At 42.0% G+C, this 26,235-nt stretch overlaps 1 protein-coding gene across 1 annotated transcript in view; it reads left to right on the forward strand.

The window, feature by feature from the left end:
• sfxn5b (sideroflexin 5b) overlaps positions 1-26,235 on the forward strand; it is a 183,071-nt gene that overhangs the window by 120,151 nt on the left and 36,685 nt on the right. Inside the window, exon 8 of the mRNA XM_048600776.1 lies at positions 5,884-6,001. Within this exon, the coding sequence (XP_048456733.1) occupies positions 5,884-6,001 (118 nt within the window). The remainder of the gene's footprint in view (positions 1-5,883; positions 6,002-26,235) is intronic.

Here is a 26,235-nt window from a genome sequence, read left to right on the forward strand (position 1 = left end):
CTCTCATTTTATCTTCAAACAAGTGTAACCCAGTCTTGTTGACTCCGTAGTCCAAATAGGTTACTTTGGAGGCCTGAACACACATTTTTCCCTTCTTAGGTGTATACCTGCCTTGGAAAATCACCTTAGGACTATGTCCATGTTCTCTAAGTGTTCCTTATTAGTTTTCCCTGTTATCAGGGAAATTTAGGTAAAAGGCAACCTGAGGTAGATCTTGCAAAATGTTCTCCAACGTCCACGGTAAAATTGAGCGGGCTGACGATACCCCAAATTGCAATCTTATCTATTGGTACAAGCCCTTATGGGTATTAATTTTAGCATACTTCCGGGAATCTTCACGTAAACACAATTGCAAGTAGGCATGGCCCATGCTCGGCTTTGTAAAGGACATCTACCCCTGCCAGCTTTGTGTATAAATAATCTATCTGAGGGATTGGATATTCAAACAGCTGTGAAGAACTGTTGACCATTTATTTAAAGCCTCCACAAAGGCAAACTGACACATCATGCTTCACAATTAGTATGACTGATGCTGCCCATTCAGCGAATTGGATTGATTTGATGATTCCTTTGCTTTCTAGCCTTCTCATTTCTGCCTCTACTTTTGCCCGTAAGGCAAATGACACTGGGCGGTCCATGTAGAATAACAGAATTGCTCCCTGGTCAACATGCAAGGTGGCTTTGGCTCCTCTAATAGTCCCTAGATCTTTCTGGAAGACTTCCGGGTATTTAATTAGGACTTTATTCAGACAGCCATTTTCTAATTGAGAAATATTGAGCCAATCCTGATGAATCTCTCACAACCAATTTCGCCCTATCAAGCTTGGGCCTGAGCCTTTTACTATAATCACAAATAACTGAGCCAGTTGCTTTTCGTAAGAGACTGGAGCCGAAGTTATACCCTTAATCTGTAAAGGTTCCTCAGTATAGGTTCTCAACCTACCTGACATCTTGTGCAAAATTAAGGGCTGGAGTCCAGAGCAAATTTTATTAAAATCTCGTTCTATGATCACTGATACAGTGCGCCAGTATCGACCTCCATTAGAGCTGGATGACCATTTAACCAGATGTTTATATTGATCGGTTCTGATTTTGATGTTGCTGAGCAATTTAACTCTTCCAAACCATGTGTAGCTGGATTTTCCATAGGTATGAACTCCCCTGGAACTGGCCTGTGAGTTATCGTATTCAATTGAGGTCAAGTAGGACTCTTTTGCTGTCTCAAATCTGCAGTCTGGCAACAACTACAATTGCTTGAGAGCCTGAATCAGGAAGAAAATTTTAACAACAAACAAAAAAAAGAAATTGTTGGAAAAGCTCAACAGGTCTGGCAATTTCTGTGGACACAAACCAGAGTTAGTGTTTTGGTTCAAGTGACCTTTCCACAGAACTGAGATTTTAACCATTTGTCCGAGGCTTGGCATTGTTTTGAAGTTTTACTGTGGACTGACGTAGAGACCCTCTGATCAGGATATGTCCAGAGTGAGACTGTGCAAGTGCCTGAACTCAAGTGGTGTTCCCCAAGCTCAGTCGGACTGGCTAGGGTGTCCACTTTTGTTGGAATACCTTGTAACTTGTATGCACCTCTTGCTTCATTTTCCAAAGATAAAGCCAGTTGTAGTGCCTATTTGAAGACCAGTTGGACTTCAGCTAGCGGCATTTTTGCATAATTACATAAATAATCCCACATACTAGTCGGTTTCGAAGCATCTTATTAAGGGTTAAACCAAATTCACCGGCTTCTACCCATCACCTTAACCTAGTCAAAAATCCTGATAGAGCTTTCCCTGGTTCTTAAATTGCTGAGTAAAAGCGATGGTGTCTCAGAATTAGAGGAGGCTTGGAGTTATAATATCCCTTAATGATGTCAATCAATTTTTGAAATATTTTAGTATGAGGTGCCTAAGGGACTTCAGGCTCCTAATGACAGAAAAAGTTCTAGCCCCACAGACTGTCAAGACAATTACTCGTTGTTTCTCGTCTGCCACAATGTCATTTGCCTGGAAGAAATAGCGCATTCTTTCCATGTACTGGGCCCAGTCCTCAATGGCAGCGTTGAATGAGTCAAGCTTCCCAAACAAGACATGATGTAAGAAATGCTTACCCCAAGTTAAAAACAACTGTTGCGACCATGTTTCTTCAGGATCATGCATTACCCTTGTCACCAGTGAAATAACTTTTCAGAGGCCCATACCCCATCACCAAGCCACCCTTTATTTACACAAGAACAGCAATCCTTGATTATAGTACTGCCTCATACAGAGTGAGGGACCATAGTGCCAGTATTTCTGACACTCAACACTTCTATGTGAGCCAGGGCTCCCTGTTTGGACCAGATTAATGGCCCCAATCAGGCAACTGATATTCTATGAGGTCCATCTGGCTCACTTCCTGACAATCACTACACATTTCATCTCATCTCATCCAATATAAAGCCCGCTAAAACCAAGAATACCTCCTCTCTCTCTCTCTCTCTCTGCTAATTCATTCTCATACATTATAAGAATATAAGAAACAGGAACAGGGGTAGGCCACATGGCCCTTTGAGCCTGCTGCCATTCAACAAGATCATGGCTGATCTTTTCATGGCCTCAGCTCCACTTACCCACCCTCCCACCATAACCCTTCATTCTTTTACTGTTCAAAAAATTATCTATCTTAGCTTTAAAAACATTCAATGAGGAAGCCTCAACTATTTCACTTGGCAGGCAATTCCACAGATTCACAACCCTTTGGGAGAAGAAGTTCCTCCTCAATTCAGTCCTAAATCTGCTACCCCTTATTTCCTTATTTTAAGGCTATGCCCTCTTGTTCTAGTTTCACCTGCCAGTGGAAACAACCTCGCTGTTTCTATCTTAGCTATTCCCTTCATAATTTTATATGTTTCTATAAGACCGCCCTTCGTTCTTCTAAATTCCAATCAATATAATCCCAGTCTACTCAGTCTCTGCTCATAAGCCAACCCTCTCAACTCTGGAAAGAACCTAGTGACTCTACTCTGCACCCCCTCCAGTGCCAGCACATCCTTTCTCAAGTGGGGAGACCAAAACTGCACACAGTACTCCATGTGTGGCCTCACCAGCACCCTATACAGCTGTAACATAACCTCCCTGCTTTTAAACTCCATCCCTCTAGCAATGAAGGATAAAATACCATTTGCCTTCTTAATTACCTGTTGCACCTGCAAACCAGCTTTCTGTGATTCATGCACAAGGACACTCAGGTCCCTCTGCACAGATACACGCTGCAATATTTCACCATTTAAATAATAGTCCTTTTTAAAGTTACTCCTACCAAAATGGATGACTTCACATTTATCAACACTGTACTCCATCTGCCAGACTTTTGCCCACTCACTTAAACTACCTATATCCCTCTGCAAACATTCAGAGTCCTCTGCACACTTTGCTGTACCACTCTTCTTAGTGTCATCTGCAAATTTTGACATATTACACGTGGTCCCCAACTCCAAATCATTGATGTAAATTGTAAACAATTGCGGTCCCACCACTGATCCCTGAGGCACACCATTAGTCACTGATCGCCAGCCAGAAAAGCACTCATTTATCCCCATTGTTTGCTTCCTGTTAATTAACCAGTCCTCAACTTATGCTAATATATTGCCCATAATACCGTGCACCTTTATCTTATGCAGCAGACTTTTGTGTGGCATCTTGTTGAATGCCTTTTGTAAATCTAGATACACCACATCTACTGGATCCCTGTTGTCCACCACGCTCATAATGTCTTCATAGAATTCCAGTAAATTAGTTAAAAATGAACTACAGTTTTTGAACCCATGCTGTATTTGCCCAATGGGACAATTTCTACCTAGTTGTCTTGCTATTTCTTTCTTGATGATGGATTCAAGCATTTTTCCCACGACAGAAGTTAAACTAACTGGCCTATAATTCCCCATCTTTTGTCTACCTCCTTTTTTAAACAGTGGCGTTACATTTGCTGTTTTCCAATCTGCTGGAACTGCCTTAGAGGCCAACGAATTTTGGAAAATTACCACAAATACATTTGCTATTTCTCCGACCATCTCTTTTAGTGCCCTAGGATGCATTCCGTCAGTGCCAGGAGACTTGTCCACCTGTAGCTCCATTAACTTGCCCAACACTTCCTCTTTCATGATAATGATCGTTTCTAGGTCCTCACCTACCTTAGTCTCCTTGTTATCAATTACTGGCATGTTATTTGTGTCCTGCTCCCTGACTTCTATACCAATATCATCCTTTTCCTCTGCAAAGTAATGTTTTAAAATCGCAGCTCTGTCTTCCAGCTCCACACATACATTGCCACTTTTTTCCTGAACTGTCATCCTCTTTGCCTGGTTATTCTCTTGTCCATAGTATATAAAGTGCTTTTGGATTTTCCTTAATGTTACCTTCTTTTTGAAGTGATCCACTGCACTTTCTACACTCCTCTAGGGCAACCGCTGTTTTGAGCCTTTGATATCTACCATAAGCTGCCTTCTTTTCCCCAATCCAAACCTAAACATACATCCAGAATTCTCTGGAACATTCGGCTAGTATCCCGGATTACTAGTCCAGTGATATTACCACTAAACACTTCATCCATCTGACCACATGTTTGAACAGTGTAAAGGAAGCTTTGATGACCCAGTGTATAGGAAGCTTTATTCTGTATCTAACCCTGTTCTGTATCTGTCCTGGGAATATTTGCTGGGACAAGATAAGGAAGCTTACTCTTGATGCTGAGATGTACCTGCCTTCGGGTGGTTGATAGGGACAATGATAGGAACAAATATTTTCTCTGAAGTTAGAAATATACTCAAAGGGACTAGTCGTTAAAGGTGCTCCTCTGTTTTGGACGTAGTGATAGCCTAAGTGCTGAAGAAACTGGGTTTAGATACTGGATATGGACAGTATTTCCATTGCAGGTATGCAGCTGAACTCCCTTGGTATTATTCATAAGACATAAATATAAATAATTGGTTTCACTGGTTACAACAATACCACATGTTGAATCATAGAATGGTTACAGCACAGAGGATGCTATTCCACCTGTTGTGTTCATGCTGGCATTCTGAGGGAACAAACCATTTAGTGCTGTTACCCTGCTTTCACTGCTTGGCTTTGCACATTCTCCCTAGTTAGATATTTACCTAATTTCATCCTGAAGGCATCAATAGAATGTGCCTACCACCTCACTACGTGGTAAAGTTTTTCTTTTACGTCTTCAGTTTCTTTTTCCAATTTCCTTAAATCTGATTCTCAATCATTGTACCAAGGGAAACAGTTTCTTCCTGTTTGCTGTGTCTGGACACTCATGATTTTGAACACCTCTACCAAATCTCCTCATGACCTTCTCCAAGGGGAATAGCCCCAACTTCTGCAATCCATCTGTGTAAATTAAGTTCCTCATCCGTGGAACCAGTCTCATGAAAAATGTGCACAATCTGTCTAATGCCTTCACAGCCTTCCTAAAGTGTGGCTAGCAAACCAGGATGCAGTGCTCCACTTCAGGAAAAAGCAGTATTCTATGTATATTAAACATAACTTCTGTGCTTTTGCACTTAATGCCCCTATAATAAAGCTGAGCGTACTAGATACTTTATTAACCACTCTTTCAACTTGTCTTGCCGCCTTAATCGTTTATGCACATTTCTACTCACCAGAATGAATCACTTCACACTTCCCTGGTGTTAAATTTAATCTGCTCTAGTCCACCAACCAGTCTACGTCCTTTTGAAATTCTACACTTTCCTCCTCACAGTTCATGATGCTTTCAAGGATTCTATCAGCTGTAAGATGTAACAGAAAGAACAAGACAAAATTAGGGAAAATATATGACATCCATATTTAAACAATTGAAGGGAGGCAAGAATGATACTTATCTTTTTACCTTTCTGCGCAGAACATGGATACTCAAGGGACGTCCAAGATTGACACTTCCTATGCATAGCCTCGTGTGCCTGGCCGCATTTGGATTTGCACTGCCTGTTGCCATCAGCCTCTTCCCACAAATGTCAGAGGTCAGTAAATGAGGATAATTAAGGTATCTAATTTTACTGAAACATTATTCAAGTAGCTACCTATGATGATTTCCTTGTGACATACACCCCGTCATGTGAGTGTGCAGAAGAAGCTTCGTTCTGTATTCTATGCTAAATTTGTCCTGAGAATGTTTGATGGAATACCGTCGAGGGGGGCTGTACCTGAGGCTGAGTCAGCAGCCAATGAGATAGCTGACACCCATGAAACCATAACGCAGAAAAAATAATTGTGAAATGCAATCTTACTGAGATCAATGTTAATTAGGCATTACTATATCAGTAATCCAGTGATGAAATGTCGCTCTCCACCTATCAGACATTATATGACACAGTTAATCAGAACTTGTAATTAAACCTGCTTCACACTTCATTGTTCACAGAAAAGGGCACAGTCTCTGAGAGTGCAGTTATGATAAAGTGAGACTTCCGAAAAGCTGCCAAAATTGTCACTGACCTTATCAAATCTTTTCTGCCCTCGACCTGCTCTTGTGTCTTCATTGATTCATTGTATTGGCACCTTCTGCTATTCTTCTCCACATGTCCACTGTTCCTTGGAGAGTCTGGACAGGTTGATCCACATAGAAATCCAATCCGACCTCTGATACCCTCCAAACAAAGCTAGTGGAAATCCTCATTGCTGCAGCCTGATCGCTTCTCACTTCAACACCCAGTTATAATCTGATGGAATTCATCAGTCAACTATGTGAACCTAGACAGTGTGGAGCTGGAGGAACACAGCAGGTCAGGCGGTATCAGAGGAGCAGGAGAGTCGACATTTCAGGTCAGGACCCTTCATCAGAACATAGAATTCACCAGTTTGAAAATCTCCCCACGCACCAGTCTAAATCCCATGTCCAACCCTCCCTCTCATCCTCACCTCCTTGACTGACTCAACTTGCCCATCTTCTTCCCCACCTATCTGCTCCACCCTTCCCACTGACCAATCTCCACTACCTACTACCTGCATCCACCTATCACCGTCCCACCTACCATCCCCCAGCCCCTCCTCTTCTCCTTCTATTTATTTCCCAGCTCCCTCCACCCTTCCTAGGCCTCATGAAGGGTCCTGACCCAAAACGTCGACTCTCCTGCTCCTCTGATGCTGCCTGATCTGCTGTGTTCCTTCAGCTCCACACTGTATTGACTCTGACTCCAGCATCTGAAGTTCTTGCTGTCTCTAACTATGTGAACCTGAGTTATTATCTTTGTACAGGAGAGTAAAGTGCTGCACCAGGTTTCTACCAAATAGTACAGATGGAAAATTAGCTGACTGAGTGTCAGTTCTCAGCCTTGTGTTTAAATGGTCTCAACTCCTCCCTATCCCTGTAACTCTGTATCTCTGTCCCTGCTTCCATGCTTTTGGTATTTCTCAACTCAAACAGCTTTTGCTCCCTTGCCTGCCTCTCAACCTTGCAGCTTGTTGTGTGTGTGCTCCCATTCCAAAGGTACTCACCAGTTGAATATGCTTGCCTGTCTAAACTTGGCACTTGAAGAGATAAATGCATGTTCCCAGACCAAGGATCAAGGTATTCATTTTTAGCAGTTGGATGATCAGAGTCGTCTACAATGAGAGATAGAGTCTTTGCATTGGATGTTATTGTGGATTGGGGGTTTGTAATAGAGGAGATAGCATATCTATGTTGGATGTTTGGAGAAGAGGTTTTGTGATAAAGGTAATACGCTTGTACGTTGGACATCTATCTTTGCCGTAAAAACATGCAATGAGGAAGCCTCAGCTGCTTCACTGGGCAGGAAATTCCACAGATTCAGAACCCTTTGGGAGAAGAAGTTCCTCTTCAACTCAGTCTTAAATCTGCTCCCCTTTATTTTGAGGCTATGCCCCCTAGTTCTACTTTCACCTGCCAGTGGAAACAACCTCTCTGCTTCTATCTTATCTATTCCCTTCATAATTTTATATGTTTCTGTAAGATTCCCCTTCATTCTTCTAAATTCCAATGAGTATAGTCCCAGTCTACTCAATCACTCCCAATAAACCCTATCTCTCAACTCCAGAATCAAGCTCATAAACCTCCTCTGCACCCCCTTCAGTGCCAGCACATCCTTTCTCAAATAAGGAGACCAAATCTGTGCACAGTACTCCAGGTTTGGCCTCACCAGCAGCCTGTACAGCTGCAGTATTACTTCCCCATTTTTAAGCTCCATTTCTCTAGCAATGAAGGCCAATATTCCATTTGGCTTCCTAATTAGCTGCTGCACCTGCAAACCAACTTTTTGTGATTCAGTGTGAGGGGAGAATATATAATGGAGGAGATAGTATCCCTGTGTTCGACATTAGTGCGAGAGCATGGTTATGATGGAGTAGATGTGTCTCTATATTGGACATTAGTACAAGGGTGATGGAGGAGATGGTGATCCAAAGTTGGATATTAGTGCAAGGGGAGGGTTTGGGTTGAAGGTGATCGTGTCCCAATGTTGGACATTAGTGTGAGAGGGGAATCTGTGATGGAGGAGATGGTGTTTCTATGTTGGATGTTCATGCAGGAGGAGACACCATTTCCTGTTTGGCACTCAGGGAAGAACTAATCAAGTATGTACAATACTTAGCGGTCTCAATGGACAAATGGATTTCTGGGCTCTGAGTTTCTAAGTGCTCACAGCTTCTCCCACTGATAATTTAAAGGGTTTGGATTACTGATGCTTCTATTAGCTTATAGTAAAATGAGTGTTTTTTAAGAAAGTGGAAAGTAATGAATGTATTGACTGCTTTTCTTAAAATTCTTTTTTATATCCCTACTGTCACTACAGGATTTATTGCATCTATATAATGTATAGTAAGTGATTAGGCATAAAGTGCCATAGTTGGCATGAGAAGCTTTGGATGATTGATGGGAGGGCATAGCCTGGCACTGGGGGGCCATGGGGCTAGGTAGAGGACATGGCCTGCCATGGAAGGACATGAGGAAGACCTTTCAAAGTTACCTTTCAAACTATTCCCTCTTGCACACGTTGGTTCATGACACATCTGAGGTGCTATGAACCATGACTCTAAATAATTGGTCTGATTCAGAGAAAATTGCTGGGACCTGCTTATCTCACAATGGACCCATCCAGGTCAGGAGGACTTGGCAAGGATTCACAACCAGAACCTACCAACACCCTTAAAAGCACTCTCAAAAATTGGAAACCCCCAGGAATGGGATCAGGAATCCAGAATTGGAATCTGCTTGCTTTGTAAAATCATCTTGACTCGATGAAACTCAAAACTTTATGCTGGTTATTTGAGAGGAAAGGAATTGTGGTGAGAGGGATAGCACACCATTCTGTTACAAACATTATAGTATAGTTTTATTATTATTGTATGTTTTCCAATGTTTCCCTTTCACTCACTTAGCTTGATGGTGCTGATTCATTCTGAACATCAGCTCCATGAGCAGCATCATCACACTTCACTTCACTGTCGTGCCCATTCTTCAAATGAGGACAAAAACAGCATGTGCCAAGCAACTGTGCATCACAGCGGAGACCGATCCTACAGTTAAATTATACCAAATACGCATTCCTTCAATGGCCAGTTACTAAAAACATGAACCCCATATCATTCCTCCCCATCAAACCCCAGACGCTGAGGCCATACGAAACTTTTGATTATTTCCAAATTTAGCTCCTTCTGATAAGCATATGCCAACCTTTAATCCAAACTTCAAAACCCCTTTTAAAGAAACTGTTGAACCATCAGATGCATGTTAATTAAAAATTCACTTTGTTTAATTCCCTACTATATTATTACAGTGATTCTGTAGAGCAGGATGTCAAATGCGTAACTGTACAGATTCTCTGTTTATTCAAAGGAATAAGAGTCACTCGCTGAGAAACCATATGGGGTTCCTGTTTGTTCAGCTGGGTTATACTCACGCAGCGTGCATCTCCAAGGACTTCCTGTTTATTCAGTAGGGTGACGGTCACTCACTGTGTAACCACATGAAGCTTGGTTAATTCACCCAAATTACTGGCTCAGCAGCTCCAGGGAGCTCCTGTTAATTCACAGGACAAGAGTTACCTGCTCAGTATGTACCTGGCCTGGGAGTAATTGATGGGCAGTATAGAGAGAGAGATCTACTGTATCCACTTCCATGTTATACCAGTCCTGGGAGTGTGTGATGGGACAAAGTAAAATTCTGTGTGTAATCCATGCTGTACCCACACAGGGATTGTTTCACATGGCATCAGATACTCAAAATCAAATGTTCTCCTGCCTCTACTATGAATGGTCCTCGCTATGAAAGACATAATATTCATGCAAAGGAAATATTGAACATACATTCACAGTGGTGTCATTTCACAAAACTGTCTCTGGATCTTTATGTTTCTGTGCTTATTAAAATTCACACAAAACAAGCAGTTTAAAAATAAAATAACGCTTGATGCTGTCTCTACCTGGAGCAGCTGTTACACAGAGAAACAGCAACAAAAATTCACAGGCCCAGTCAGTGCTTCCTGATGAAAAGACACTTCAGAATGCTGTTTATTTAGCCTTTAGCCTTTCCTTTACACCCAGACACTACCCCAGGGTAAACCAGGTGTTTGTCAAGTAAGTCTTTGACAAGCAGGAAATCACACCAGTTTGCTTCCTTAAGAATTGGTCCTTAAAATCAAGACATAACTCCCTAGCAGCGCACCTTTTAAATTATTATTTATCTTTGGGGAGGAGGTTGGTGGTGTATGTTGGAAGGAAAGAAAGAAAAATAAACAGAACAGGGGATTTCGGGAAGGTCAGTCATTGTCACTGCCAAGCTAAGAAGGCAGCATATGAAGCAAACACACTTCTGGAGAGGTGATTTCATTGCACATTATGACAAAGAGAACTGCAGCAAACAAAATGGAATTCTGGTTGGCAGAATACGCAGGATTTTCTTTTGTACCCACACACACACACAGACACACACACATTCCCTCACAGGGTGTGGACATCACCGGCTTTTATTGCTCTTCCCCTATTGCCCTTTAGAAGGTGGTAGAAAGCTGCCTTAATGAACCACTGCAGTCCATGCAGTGAAGGTGCACTCACAATGTTGTCAGGAGTTCCAGCCTCAACTATTCTGCCAGTGGTGGCAGGAAAGGAGCACGTTGCTGTGGACCCCGGGGACATTGTTGGGCAAAGGCGATTGGAGGAGCAGAGAGGGAAAGTTGAACTTTTGAAGCTGTTTCAGTTTTAGTAATATAAATGTAATATTAATTTATTCAGTATTTTACCATTTATATGATTTATTCAATAATTTATTCTGTAATCCAAGATGACATTGGAATGTAGCGACATTGTCCATTTTTCACTGTACCTAGGTACAAGTGACAATATTAACTAAAACCAAATTAAAAGAATCCCCCTCGTCCTCACGTACCACCCCACCAACCTCCGGATCCAACGCATCATCCTCCGACACTTCCGCCATCTGCAATCTGACCCCACCACCAAAGACATCTTTCCCTCCCCACCCTTATCTGCTTTCCGGAGGGACCACTCTCTCCGTGACTCCCTTGTCCGCTCCACACTCCCCTCCAGCTCCACCACACCCAGCACTTTTCCCTGCAACCGCAGGGAGTGCTACACCTGCCCCCATACCTCCTCCCTCACCCCCATCCCAGGCCCCAAGAAGACTTTCCACATCAAGCAGATGTTCACCGGCACATCTGCCAATGTGGTATACTGCATCCGCTGTACCCGGTGTGGCTTCCTCTACATCGGGGAAACCAAGCGGAGGCTCGGGGACCGCTTTGCAGAACACCTACACTCAGTTCGCAATAAACAACTGCACCTCCCAGTCGCGAACCATTTCAACTCCCCCTCCCATTCCTCAGACGACATGTCCATCCTGGGCCTCCTGCAGTGCCACAACGATGCCACCCGAAGGTTGCAGGAACAGCAACTCATATTCCGCTTGGGAACCCTGCAGCCCAATGGTATCAATGTGGATTTCACAAGTTTCAAAATCTCCCCTCCCCCTACCGCATCCCAAAACCTGTCCAGCTCAACCCTGCCTCCCTAACCTGTTCTTCCTCCCACCTATCCCCTCCTCCCACCTCAAGCCGCACCTCCATCTCCTACCGACCAACCTCATCCCGCCCCCTTGACCTGTCCGTCCTCCCTGGACTGACCTATCCCCTTCCTAACTCCCCACCTACACTCACCTTTACTGACCCCATCCCCGCCTCTTCGACCTGTTTGTTTCCTCTCCACCTATCCTCTCCTCTATCCATCTTCTATCCGCCTCCCACTCTCTCCCTATTTATTTCAGAACCCCCTTCCCCTCCCCCTTTTCTGATGAAGGGTCTAGGCCCAAAACGTCAGCCTCTCTGCTCCTATGATGCTGCTTGGCCTGCTGTGTTCATCCAGCCCTGCACCTTGTTGTCTCGGATTCTCCAGCATCTGCAGTTCCTACTATCTCTAAATCTAAATCTATTCACTATTTATATCAACAATTTAGATGAAGGGACTGAGTGTCAAGTAATGAAATTTGCTGATGACACAATGGCAGCAATTTAAATTGTCAAGAACTTCATACAGACAACAAAGAAATTTAGGTAGGTTAGGTTAGTGAGTAAAAATTTTGCAGATTTAATTTAATTTAATTTTAATTTTATTTAATATTGTTACTTGTACTTAAGTACAGTGATAAGTGGATAATAATGGAGTAAATTATGAAAAAAGTGAACTTGTCCACTCTGATATTAGAGTCTAATAGGTCTTCAGGATATTAACAGAGAAAGACAAGGTAGATAAAAATAAACTGTTTCCACTTGTTGAAAGTTCTAGAACTAAGGGACATAGTCTAAGAATTAGGGCCAGGCCATTCAGGAGAGATGAGAGCTACTTCTATGCACAAAGATTTAGAATTCTCTTCGTCAAATGGTGATCAATGCTAATTCAGTCATTAACTTTAAATCTGAAATAGACAAATTTTTATTAAGCAAGGATATTAAGGGATATCGGCCCAAGGCAAGCATGTGGAATTAGGCCACAGATCAGCCATAATCTTATTGAATTGCAGAGTAGGCTCAGAGACGCAGAATAGTCTTATCCTGCTGATAATTTTTTTCTTGCTGTGATCCAGCAAAGGGAGTGCAAAATAAGCTGAAGTCAGGAAGGTTGAGGCTCAGAGAGGATCTTTCAGGTAGTGGTGTTCAGGCATGTCTTTCTACACCCGTTTACAGGCTGAATAAAAAACAGCTATTCTCCTTAGTTGAAGGGTCAATAACAAGGGGGCATAATTTTAAGGTGAAAAGCAGGAGGTTTAGACAGAATTTGAAGAAAACCTTTTTACACCCAGAGGGTGGTGGGGGTCTAGAATGCATTGCCAAGGAGAGTAGTAGAATTGAGTAACCTTGCAACCTTTAAAAGGTATTTTTAAAAATACTATAGGCCTAGTGCTGGAAGCATAAACATATAAAATAGGAGCAGACGTAGGTCTTTCAAGCCTGCTCCACCATTCAAAATGATCATGGCCGATCATCCAACTCAGTACCCTGTTCCCACTTTTGACCATATCCTTCAATCCTTTTAGTCTGAAGAACTATATCTAATTCCTTCTTGAAAACATTCAATGTTTTGGCCTCAGTTGTGTTCTGTGGCAACAAATTCCACAGGCTAACCACTCTTTTGTGGGTGAAGACATTTCTCCACATAGGAAAGTGGGACCAATTAGGATTTAGTGTAGCCTTAGCTGTACAGATTTGATAACTGAAAGGCCTATTCTGAATGTATAATCTTCTGATTCCAGGTGGTAGAGGAAGCAAGGAGGATTTGGGAGGATTTCATAGTATAGTTCACTGCTCTGGACTGGTTTATCCAGGATGGTATTGGAACTGTAATTGGAAGAAATTTAAACCCCTATCTATGATATTTCTTTTTCACTCGTTCACTACTGTCTTGCATTCTTGATGGTCGTGCAGTGGCCAGACACGCTTCTGTAATTTATGCAACTGAGTGTTTTTCTGTGGTGTCAGCAAGTGAACTTCAACGTCTTTTGACTTGATTTGATTTGATTTATTTATTGTCACGTGTATTGTTACGAAACAGGGGATGACACCTCTCTGATAATTAAAGCCAAAACACCCATAGAAGTTTGCCTCACCTCGTAATCTGTTAAAGGAAATGTGAAAAGTGGTATAACCTGCCTCTCACTTCCCAATCTGTCATAAAGGAGCGGTGAAATAAAATGAATTCCTGACAGTCACTCTGCAATCAACAAGTAACAATTTATTTATCTAACTCTAACAGTTAACAAATTAACAGAACTGCTAACAAACCAAACAATTCCCCCTTAACTACTAACTATTCCCAAATAAAACAAAATTCTAATGGTATGCTGTTCCAATAGATGCAAATCCCACTTATATATATGAAATTAATTTTAAAAGTTAAAACTTAATTTCTCAAAATTACAGTCAGGATAAGTCTTCCAAACTGTTCTTTGCCTTCTCTGCTGTCCTGTTCTTCAGTCAGGAGCGCCTTCCTCCGTTGAATTCGTGTGAGGAATATTAGCTATTTGTGTCAGGAATATGAGCTAAGAGTATCGTAGTACCTTTATTTAGATGCTGCTTACTCTGAGAACATAGAGATTTCTGGTGGAGCCACTGATTTTCTCTTTCTTTAGAGCTGATGGCTGTTGGGAGCTGTTTTCTTAACAGATAGCAGTTTGCTCTCACACCAATTTTCAAATGCCATCTTGTTTTATACCCTTGATGACTAATTAATTTCTTACAATAGGATTGGTCCGACATTGTCAAAACCATCAGATTTAAATTTAATTGGGCTTTGGTATCTAGAGCCTGGTTCAAATTAATTGGCTAAATTCAAAAACTTGTTGACTCGGTAAAAATGCTGCTTTTTCTGCTAACTGTGTAGCCTTTTGATGCAATGTTTCAACTTCAAGAACTCTCTGTGCATCTGCTGCTGCCTGCAGACATTTTTTTAAATCTCCAAGCCTAGAAGAAAACACATCATCTTTTAAAGGGACCATGCACTCTTCCCCCTTATCATTTTACAAACAAATTCTAATGTCCTGCCTTGCAATCCACAAATGCTATATCCAACTTTGTAACACCGCCCCCTTAAGAAAAAAACCATCATAATGAAAAGATGGCTTTTTTTAACTAAATCTTAACGCCTTTTTTTTATTCATTCATGGATATCACTGGCTCGTCAGCATTTATTGCCCATCCCTGATTGTCCAGGGGGCAGTTAAGAGTCAACCACATTACTGTGGGTCTAGAATCATATCTATGCCAGACCAGGTAAGGATAGCAGTTTCCTTCCCTCTGGCAATCAACAATAGATTCGTGGTCATTGTTAAACCCTTAATTTTAGGGTTTTTTTTATTGAATTCAAATTCCGCTGTCTGCCATGGCAGGATTCAAACCCAGGTCTCCATACCATTTTCTGGGTCTCTGGATTAACAGCCCAGCGATAATACCAATGGGCCACTTCCTCCCTATTACTAGATACATAGGTCATTAATCTAGAGTTACACATTTCATACTAATTCTGTATATGTATAAAAAAAACATTGAACACTACTGTTTCTGTCTTATATACACATTTTCCTTTTAAACCCATGATAACACATCCGCAATAACATTTTCAAGACCTGCAACATGTACAATCTGTAAATTAAATGCTTCTAACATGAGACTCCAACAAAATAGTCTGGTGTTTTTGTCTATAAATGTTTCCAAAAATGTCGCAGGGTTATGATCGGTGTATACAATACTCCGATATTTTGTTTGCAACATAAACATTAAAATGTTGCAAGGCCAGTACCAAACTCAATAACTCTTTTTCAACATTTGAATATTTTCTCTGGTAGATATTGAGTTTCCTTCAAAAATAACCGATTGGCCTTTCAATTCCACAATCATCCTCCTGTAACAACACAGCTTCAACCCGTACATCGTTTGCATCAATAGTGACTTTAAAGGGTTTCAAGAAATTGAGAATGGCTAAAACTGGTGCAGTGGTTAACACTGTTTTAAATTCTCAAATGCCTCCTGGAATTCTTCTGTCCGCCTGAATATTGTGTTCTTCTTTCACAAATCCATCAGCAGTGACACCACGCTACTAAAGTTTCATACAAATTTCCTGTAGAATCTGCTCAGTCACAAAAACTGTTGCACTTCCTTCTTTGAGGACAGTCTTGGAAACTCCTTGATGGCCATCATCTTCATGTTCCTTGATGTCATCCATCTGTGTCTGATGTTGTGTCCTAAGAATGACGCTTCCCCCTTCGCGAATTCTGTCTTTGCCAATTCTGCATTCCATAGTCTCTCAAAGAGCTCTGCAAAATGCGCCATGTGATCTGCCCGTGAGTGGTTAAAGATCACAAAGTCATCTATATAGACGGCACAATTAGTCAATCCTGCCACAACTCTGTTCATAAGTCTTTGAAGTGTGGCTGGTGCATTCATTCTTCATTCCATCGGGCATTACTTTAAATTGATACAGCCCATTTGGGGTACAAATGCAGAAACTGCTTTCACTCTCTCCAACAAAGGTACTTGCCAGTAACCACAAAGTAAATCCAACTTTGTTTTGTAAGTGGTTTGTCCAACTTTTTCCACACAGTCCTCCAGCCTTTAAATTGGGTATGAGTCTGATTTAGTCACAGCGTTGACCTTCCAGTAATCTATGCAGAATCACTGAGTATCATCAGGTTTGGGAACCAACACAGTCAGCAAACTCCACTCAGGGGAGGTGATGGCCAAGTGGTATGAATGCTGGACTGTTAATCCTGAGACCCAGCTAATGTTCTGGGTTCAAATCCCACCATGGCAGATGGTGGAATTTCAATTCAATAAATATCTGGAATTAACAATCTAATGATGTCCGTGAATCCATGGCAGATTTTGGGGGAAAACCCATCTGGTTCACTAATGCCCTTTAGGGAAGGAAACTGCCATCTTTACCTGGTCTGGCCTACATGTGACTCCAGACCTACAGCAATGTGGTTGACTCTGAACTGCCCTCTGGGCAATTAGGGATGGGCAATAAATGCAGCCTGGCCAGTGATGCCCTCATCCCATGAATGAATAAAGGAAAAACATACTTTGACTCAGTTTGATGGTGTCTTCTTGGAACATCGCTTCCACTTCCTCCTGTACCTGTGCTGCTTTGCGTGGATGAAGCCCGTAGTGGGTGCTGTTTTATCGGAACAGCATTACCTATATCAACATCATGTACTCTAGTATTAGTCCTCCCCATTCTATTTCTACATATGTCTGTCCACAGATTATCACTGTCTCGGGTAATATTTCAGAAGGAGTGCAAATACTTTCATCTCTTACTGTTAGAGTCTGACCAGCTCCCATATCTCTCAATATTTTAACTTCTTTACCTTCTCCCACAGAGATGACGTTTTTCTAGCGATCGGGCGCTATCTAACTATCCAACCCATGACTAGGTTGTGCGCTCTCCTGCAGCTCCTCGACTTCTGTTGGGATTTCCTTCATTACCTCAACCAATCCCACTGGTTTAGCATTTTTTACCACATCCTTTTTCAAAGTATCTCTCTTAATCCATCAGCACTGTGACTTTATGTGTCCCCCTCTATTACCGTGGACCTTTCACCTCTTTTCCACCCTCCTGGGTTTCTATTTTCACATGTGGTAAACTGTTCCCAGTGTATTCTACTTTTTGCTTTTCATTGAAGGATCTCCCCCTTTCCCAATTTCTATCCCTCATGGAATAAAATTGCTATCGGAAGCCCAATTTCGTTTCATGCACTAATGTGTATTCATCCGCCATCTCTGCAGCTCTTCTCGCTGTTTTAAGTTCCTCAATATGAGTTCTTATCACTTCTGAAAGTGAGTTTCTAAACTCCTCCAGCAGAATAACATCTCTAAGATCCTCACATGTCTTTTCTATCTTTAATGCTCTCACGCATCTAGCGAAGTAGCTGTGTTTAATTCTTTCAAGCTCAACATAAGTCTGACCTGGTTCCTTCCTTATATTCCTGAACTGTTGTCTATATGCTTCTGGCACCAATTTGTAGGCCCTCAAAGTAGCCTGTTTTACTCCTTCATAGTCTCCTGACATCTTGCCTGACAGCGCTGCAAACACCTCACCATCCCTTTCTACCAACTTGATCTGAATTAACATTACCCACATAATCTCTGGCCAGTTCATCTGATTAGCCAGTTTCTCAAAGGAAATTAAAAAAGGCTTCTCAATTTTATTCCTTGAATTTGGTAATGTTTGGAAATAAAAAACACATCATCTTTTAAAGGGACCACGCACGCTTTCTGCCTATCATGTTACAAATTCTAATGTCCTGCCTTCCTATCCACAAGTACTGTACCCAACTTCGTAACAGGGGGATGTATTGTCAAGTTGGTATAGTACTTGTGGATTGGAGGGCAGGACATCAGAATTTGTTTGTAAAATTATCGGGGGGGAGGGTTGCCATGGAAGTGTGCATGGTCCCTTTAAAAGATGTGTTTTTTTCAGGCTTGACGATTTTAAAAAATGTCTGCAGGCAGCAGCAGGTGCACAGAGATTTCTTGAAACTGAAACATCGTAGCAAAAGGCTATATTGTCAGCAGGCTAAGCAGCATTTTTACCAAGTCAACAGGTGTTTGAATTTAGCCAATTAATTTAGATCTAACCTAGATACCAAAGCCCAATTAAATTTAAATCTGATGGTTTTGAAAACCTCGGACCAATCCTATTGTAAAAAATTAATAGGTCATCAAGGGTATAAAAGAAGAGGGTGTTTGAAAATTGGTGTAAGAGCAAACTGCCATCTGTTAAAAAAAAGCTCCCAACAGCCATCAGCTCTAAAGAAAGAGAAAATAACTGGTTCCACCAGAAATCTCTAAGTTCTCAGAGTAAACAGCATCCAAATAAAGGTACTATGACACGAATAGTTACTATTCCTCATACAAGTTCAATGGAGGAAGGCAAAGAACAGTTCGGAAGACTAATCCTGGCTGTAATTTTGAGAGATTAAGTTTTTTCTTCTATTAAGTTCGTTTATAAAGCGTGGGATTTGTATCTATTGGAACAGCATACAATAGAATTTTTTTTATTCAGGAAGAGTTAGTAGTTGAGGGGGAATTGTTCAGTTTGTTAGCAGATCTATTAATATATTAATTGTTAGAGTTAAATAAATAAATTGTTACTTGTTGATTATAAAGCGAGTATCAGGGATTTCTTTCATTTGACCACTCCTTTAATAGATTACGAGGTGAGCTTCTCTGGGTATTTCAGTTTTAGTTATCAGAGAAGGGGTCGACCACTCCTTTATAACAGATTGGTGACTCATCTTTTGATTTGATTTGGTTTATTTTTTCTGTGTTTTATGGCACTGGAGAATGGGGACACTAACAACACTTTTTATTGCATTTTTGTAACAAGATACATGTGACAATAAATGAATCTAATCAAATCAAATCAACATAGAATATTAAGGCAGAAAAATGAAGAAATAAAAAAAAAGTGTCCGCCTTTAAAATCCTTGTTTTAAGTGCTCCATCATGGGCCTTGTCACCAGGCACAAGGCCCCTTTGCCACCAGGCACAAGGCCCCAAACGCTGCTGGAACGAAAGTTGCCACTTTTCAGCACCATCTTGCCTCCGCCAATACCCTCGCCACTATGAGTCCTTGTAAGACCTCGCTAATGCAGACGCCAATGATGCCACTGGCTAACACACCAGCCCAAACTCGACTCCACCGCCTCCATGAGTCTGCTTCGGGCCCACCTCGCTGACGCAGCTGCGGCTGATGCCGCCAGGTCTTGTACTGGGCCCAAACTCATATCCACCGCTGCCTTCTTAAATCTGTGCTGGACACAGCCTCCTTTGGGAACCCAAACTTACCTCCGCTGCAGAAGCCATGAGTTGGTGCTAGACTGCCACGACAATGCAGAAGCTGCTGGGAACCCAAACTCGCCTCCGACGCTGCTACCATAAGTCCGTACTCCAGTAATTATGGAGAAATTATTATGTTGTGTTTATGTCATTGACCTGCAATCCAGAGAACATGAATTCTAATCCCACCGTTGCGGTTTTAGAATTTGAATTGAATTTAGAAATCCGGAAATAAAAATTTTGCCAGTAAAAATGACCATGATCTGTAATGTCACCATAGTCTTACCAGACAATTGGGATGTTCACCCATTAGAGAGAGGTGACTGTTGGTGATTTAACCTGAGGGTCAATATGCCTCGGGTGAGGGGAGAGGTTAAGAAGGAAAGACCTTCATGGTAACCTCAACTGGTACAGGAATTGAACCCACACAGTTGGCATCATTCTGGATCGCTAACTGGCTGTCCAACCAAATGAGTTAACTGACCCCCATGAACCATCGGATTCACTAAATCTCTGTCGAGAAGAAAAACTGCATTACCTGCTCTGGCTTGTATGTGACTTCAGTCCCACTCCCTGAGGTTTTGAGAATTGCGGTTGCATGGCTTGACTGCACCATCACCTTCAAGGCGAATCACCACCACTACTTCAATGAGAAGTTGAGAAAAATGTGCCAGCTTCAGCACCAGTAGATATGGTGCCAATCTGATGAAGCTACAGCACAAAATGACGTGCTACTAAAAAGCAGAAGCAGGGTGCTACAGACAGAGCTATGCAGTTCTGAAACAAACAAGTTATATTAAAAGTCTTTTATCTTCTCACGTCTGGTTGTGAATGGGGGTGAACAATTAGGCAAGATTGATTCTGAGACTAGGTTCTATAAACGTCTCCATTCTGAATGTTGGCAGAGCCCAGCACATTAGCAAGAGACAATGCTGAAATGTCACAACCAAATGCTAGATGGATCTTTCCACCTCCTCCTGGGGTTCCCACCATCACAGGCCAAGCTTTAATCAATTTGATGTGACGTTGAAAACAGTTAAATGCACGAATGAGTAAGGCCTCAACAACATCCCACCTGTAGTGATGGAGGAGGATGCTGCTTTTTCTGTCTTGTTCCAGTCCAGCTACAACATGGAGAGAAGAATTAACGGAAGCCTTCACAGACCTTGAGAAACAACTGAGGAGGAATGACTGCTGAAAGAGCAGGAAGAAGCAGCAGATATTAGTTCTTTGGGAAGGAGGAATGGAGAACTTGCACGGGATGCTCACAATGGTTCATAGCTTCACAATGAAGTTGATGTGGCAATATAAGAAATGCAGTAGTCAGTTTGTGTATAGCAACCACCTACAAATGCCAATGGATAAGTGCTCTGCAAAAATCATGTCTAATGTGATGTTTATGCTCCACATGAGTCTTCTTCCACCTTACTTCATATCACCCTCTACTGTAGCAATGCTGCTACTTAAAGCTGTTTGAAGTACTGAATGCGCGACTTCCAGGGAGTGGGAAAGGAGATTGATAAAACAAGGAATTTCAATGTGTACCAGAAAAATGGCAGTATGAGAAGTTCAGGAATTCCAAAGATTGCAAATGTGTTGGGAAGGCTCCAAATTTTAGGTTGAGTAACTCTGTAGGTCAGGCAAGTTTGAGTAATAATATTTCTCAGAACCTGAAGGGGATTTGGTTTCATATTGGCAGGTCTGCATCTCAGATGCAGGTTTAACAAAAAAAGCGTAAACCACCTGACTGCAGGTGTATTTGGTGGTTGGAATAAGCATTACTGGCACCTTTTATTTTACACTTCACAAGACCTCAAAAAGGTCAAGGGAAAGCTTGACATCTGCCAACTTGTGAAATATAGCTTGCTTTCAATACCAGGGACCAGTAGAACACTAGGCACATAGATATATTGTGCAAGAGACCTGTGACTGAGGAATTTGGTTTGGAGTGTAAACACAGGAACCTGATAAACTAGCAATGTCATTAGCAGACTAAGGGCAGTTTTATTTTCCAGCATAAGTTGACCAAACGCATGCTCCCATTCAGAGCAAAAGAATCATGGAGACAGAGAAATAGTATTAGCACTGGTTCTATGATCCACATTCCCTTTGTTTACATCTACTATCAAGGAGATGGTAGCAATGAGTTTGCCCCTTCTTGTTGCTGACTTGTGTAGCTCCTTTGCAACAACACCATGGAGGCTCACTTTTCAGAACGGTAAAGGTTCATGCGCAACACCGGATGCACAAGCTTTAAGTGTGCAGAATTGTTCCAGTGCTTCTGTCAGTCTTGAAATGCATCACACAGTATAAATTACGCATTCTACACACAAGAGACTGGGTTATACAGCCACTGGAAGCATTGATGTAGTATAGACAGGTTATTAGATCCATACATCCACATTATAACTTTGACCAGCAATTAATGAGAATGAATTATTCACTTAGCGTAAATTAGTGGTGCTAATTTTTTTATAGGGATATTTTCTTTTCTTGTATGTTTTTTTTCTCTGTAATGCAGGCTAGGTGATGAACAAATGGTGCTTTGGTCCCAGCTGGGGTTGGTGTAGGAAGCCAGCTAGGACCTGTGGAGCTGGAGGCATTGTCAAGCTTTGGAGCGTGAGACACCGCTGATAGGGAAGCAGATGCCTTGTTTGTCACTGCTAATCACTTCTCTCCCCTCATCGGGAAAGGTGTGAAGAGGAATGTGCAGGGGTATTGGTGGAGTTGGCACATGGCCAGTTCCCTAATGATGCCTTAGGGGCTGGACAGAGCACAGATGAACTGCAGAGATGACGATTGAAGTAAATTAAAAGAAAATTCTGTGGAAAGCTACATATTTCTTGTTTATTCAAATTCCCATCTTTGATTACGTGATTCTTTTTGCCTCATTCAGGAAGGATTCTGACTTCTGATTTTACTGATGTAATTCTTTTATCTCCAATCCAGCATTTTGGTCTAACCAAGTTTCAGGTTGGTTTAGTGGTGGCAGTGGCCTCTGAGTCAGTAGCATGTAAGTTCAGGCTCCACTCCAGGGACTCCTGTATTTAATCTAAACTGGTTCTCCCTGTTTAGCACCGTCAGTACTATTCTTTGCAGATAGTTTAGGTGGATATTAAAGAACCCATGCCATTGCTCAAGGAACGGCAAGGAATTGTCCAAGTGTCCTCAACATTTCTGTGTCATCCCACACTGCAGAAAGTTATTAACCAGCCAATTGCATTTTGTGGGATTTTACTGTGCGTAAACAGGCAGCTACATCAGCTACATTTAACCAACATAACAGCATAAGCAACATTTTGTGAAGCAAATTTGATGCTTTTAAAAAACATTAATGTGGGGAGCATTGTAATGAAAGTTCCTTTATCAATAAATTGCTATGTTGGAATGATCACAATAATTAAAACAAACATTTGAGCTAAAAAGGAAAGCCAGAACTGCCAGCGGCTACATCATAAGAACAACAGTAAGCTATTCAGTCCCTAAAGACTGTTCCAATAATCAGTTAGAAACAATTCCATTTTCCTGCCTTTCATCGTTTGGATAATAAAATTATTCATTCACTGTGTTGAAAAGTTAAATTACCCCTAAAATCTTCTGCCTTTTGAAGGAGAGATTTCCAGATTTCTGTAGTGATTGTAATGAGGTCAACCCGGAGGACCTTATAGAATTTTGAGTTCTCTAATTGGGGCTGTTAAGCTGGTCCATCCAGGGAAGCCTGACTGACAGGTACAAAACAGAGTATTTATGAAAGTAAAACTCTTCCAAAGAAAGAGATTCAAACAGCGTTGACTTATTGCAGGATTAAAAACTTTAATGCCAGAAACTAACATCATTTGGATATTCCAAAAAAAAATGAAAAGCAGCTTCGAAGGAAGAAGAGAGATTCTCCAGCATCTGCAGTTCCTACTATCTCTGAAACAATTTTAACCCCACTGCGAAGCCTCTTCTAAGGATGCCTACCTCGAAGAAGTTACCCTCCTCCCTCCGGAAAGACCTCAGTGGATCTCTCTCCCACTGCAACTCTCTGTCTCCTCTCCACCTATCTTCTCCTCTATCCATCTTCTATCCGCCTCCCCCTCTCTCCCTATTTATTTCAGAACCCCCTTCCCCTCCCCCATTTCTGAGGAAGGGTCGAGGCCCGAAACGTCAGCTTTCCTGCTCCTTTGATGCTGCTTGGCCTGCTGTGTTCATCCAGCTCTACACCTTGTTATCTTATGACAGAGATGAAGGTTGATACCAGCGTGGCTGTTTCATTGATCGCAGAACTGGACTTTAACAAAATTTGCTCTGAACTCCAACCTTTAAGTTTGCGCAAGACCTCAGCTAGACTGAGAACCTATACCAGGGAACCTTTCCAGATTTAGGGTACAGCCTCAGTTCTGGGGTCTCTCATGAGAAGCAGCTGGGTCAGATATCACTGATTATAGTAGAAGGGTCAAGTCCAAGTTGGATGGGCCGAAATTGGTTGAGAAAGATTCACGTAGATTGGATCAATATTTTTTGTTTAGAAAATGGCTGCCTAGGTGAAGTTCTAATCAAGTACTGGGAAGATTTTCATGAAGGTCTAGAGACTATCAAAGGAGCCATATAGACAACATCCACTGCCCTACCCTCATCCATCCTCTTGGTTACCTCTTCAAAAAACTCAAAAAGTTTTGTTAGACATGACTTCCCACGCACAAATATATGCTGACTATCCCTGATCAGACCTTGACTATCCAAATGTTGGTTGATCCTGTCCCTCAGTATCTTCCTCAATAGCTTGCCTACCACTGATGTCAGGCTCACTGGCCTGTAGTTCCCTGGTTTGTCTTTGCTACCTTTCTTAAACAATGGAACATTAGTCACCCTTCAGTCCTCTGGAACTTCACCAGGGGCCGAAGATGAAGCAAAAATCTCTGCAAGGGCCTCTGCAATTTCTTCCCTCTTAAGTGTGGTCCTACACTTTTTATAGTCATGGTACCATAGATCTGGTATTGACATGTGATGCCTCCCTGTACAGCATCACGTATTATTAGTTCATAGGTAGCCTAATGGAGAGGGGTGCCCATCTAGGACTTACGTTAATGCAGAGCGTAAATACGTTACAATAGAGAAGGAAGGTTTGGCAGTCATATTAGGAGTCAGGAAGTTTCACCATTACCTTTATGGATATAAATTTGTAATAATAACAGACCACAAACGCCTGCTAGGTCTACTTAAAGAGAACAAGGCAGTGCCACCCATAGCTTCAGGCCAAAATTAACAGTGGGTTCTAAAACTAAGTGCATATAATTACATGTTGGAATACCGTCCAGGAGGCCAAATAGAAAATGCGGATGCTTTAAGCCACCTCCTGCTCACCGATACACCACCAGTGGTACCGCCACTGGCAAAGTCCATCATGATTTTAAATTTTTTGGACACACTTCCAGTCACAACTGACAATATCAGACTTTGGACGCAGAAAAATCTGGCCCTAGTAAAACTGAAACAGCTGGTGATGATGGGAGAAACTAAAAGGCTATCACAACCAGAATTGAAACCTTTTTGGACCCAGATAGACCAGATCACAGTAGAGGATGGCATATTATTATGGAGAGCAAGAGTGATTCTCCCGAGCAAAGATCACCACCAGATTATGGCTGAACTCTGCCAGGGTCATCCAGGGGTTTCCAAAATGAAGGTATTGGCGAGAAGTTATGACTGGTGGCCAGGATTGGATGCAGACATAGCTGCATTGGTGGGGCAGTGCCCAGAATGCCATTAAGGAAAAATATTACCACCAGCAGCTCCCCCACATTCGTGGGAATGGCTGGGTAAACCCTGGACTCAGTTATACATCAGTTATGCAGGTCCTTTCATGGGCTTAATGTCCTTAGTCATTGTGGACGCCCACTCAAAGCGACTGGACGTGTATTAGAGTTCATAGAACATAGAGCATAGAACATTACAGCGCAGTACAGGCCCTTCGGCCCTCGATGTTGTGCCAACCTGTGAAACCAATCTGAAGCCCATCTAACCTACACTATTCTATTATCATCCATATGTTTATCCAATGACCATTTAAATGCCCTTAAAGTTGGCGAGTCAACTATTTTTGCAGGCAAGGCATTCCACGCCCTTACTACTCTCTGAGTAAAGAACCTACCTCTGACATCTGTCCTATATCTATCACCCCTCAATTTAAAGCTATGTCCCCTCGTGCTAGCCATCACCATCCGAGGAAAAAGGCTCCCACTGTCCACCCTATCTAATCCTCTGATCATCGTGTATGTCTCTATCAAGTCACCTCTTAACCTTCTTCTCTCTAACGAAAACAGCCTCAAGACCCTCAGCCTTTCCTCATAAGACCTTCCCTCCATACCAGGCAACATCCTGGTAAATCTCCTCTGCACCCTTTCCAATGCTTC

Source organism: Rhincodon typus, chromosome 1 (assembly GCF_021869965.1).
Source record: "Rhincodon typus isolate 14 chromosome 1, sRhiTyp1.1, whole genome shotgun sequence".
Lineage (NCBI taxonomy): Eukaryota > Metazoa > Chordata > Chondrichthyes > Orectolobiformes > Rhincodontidae > Rhincodon > Rhincodon typus.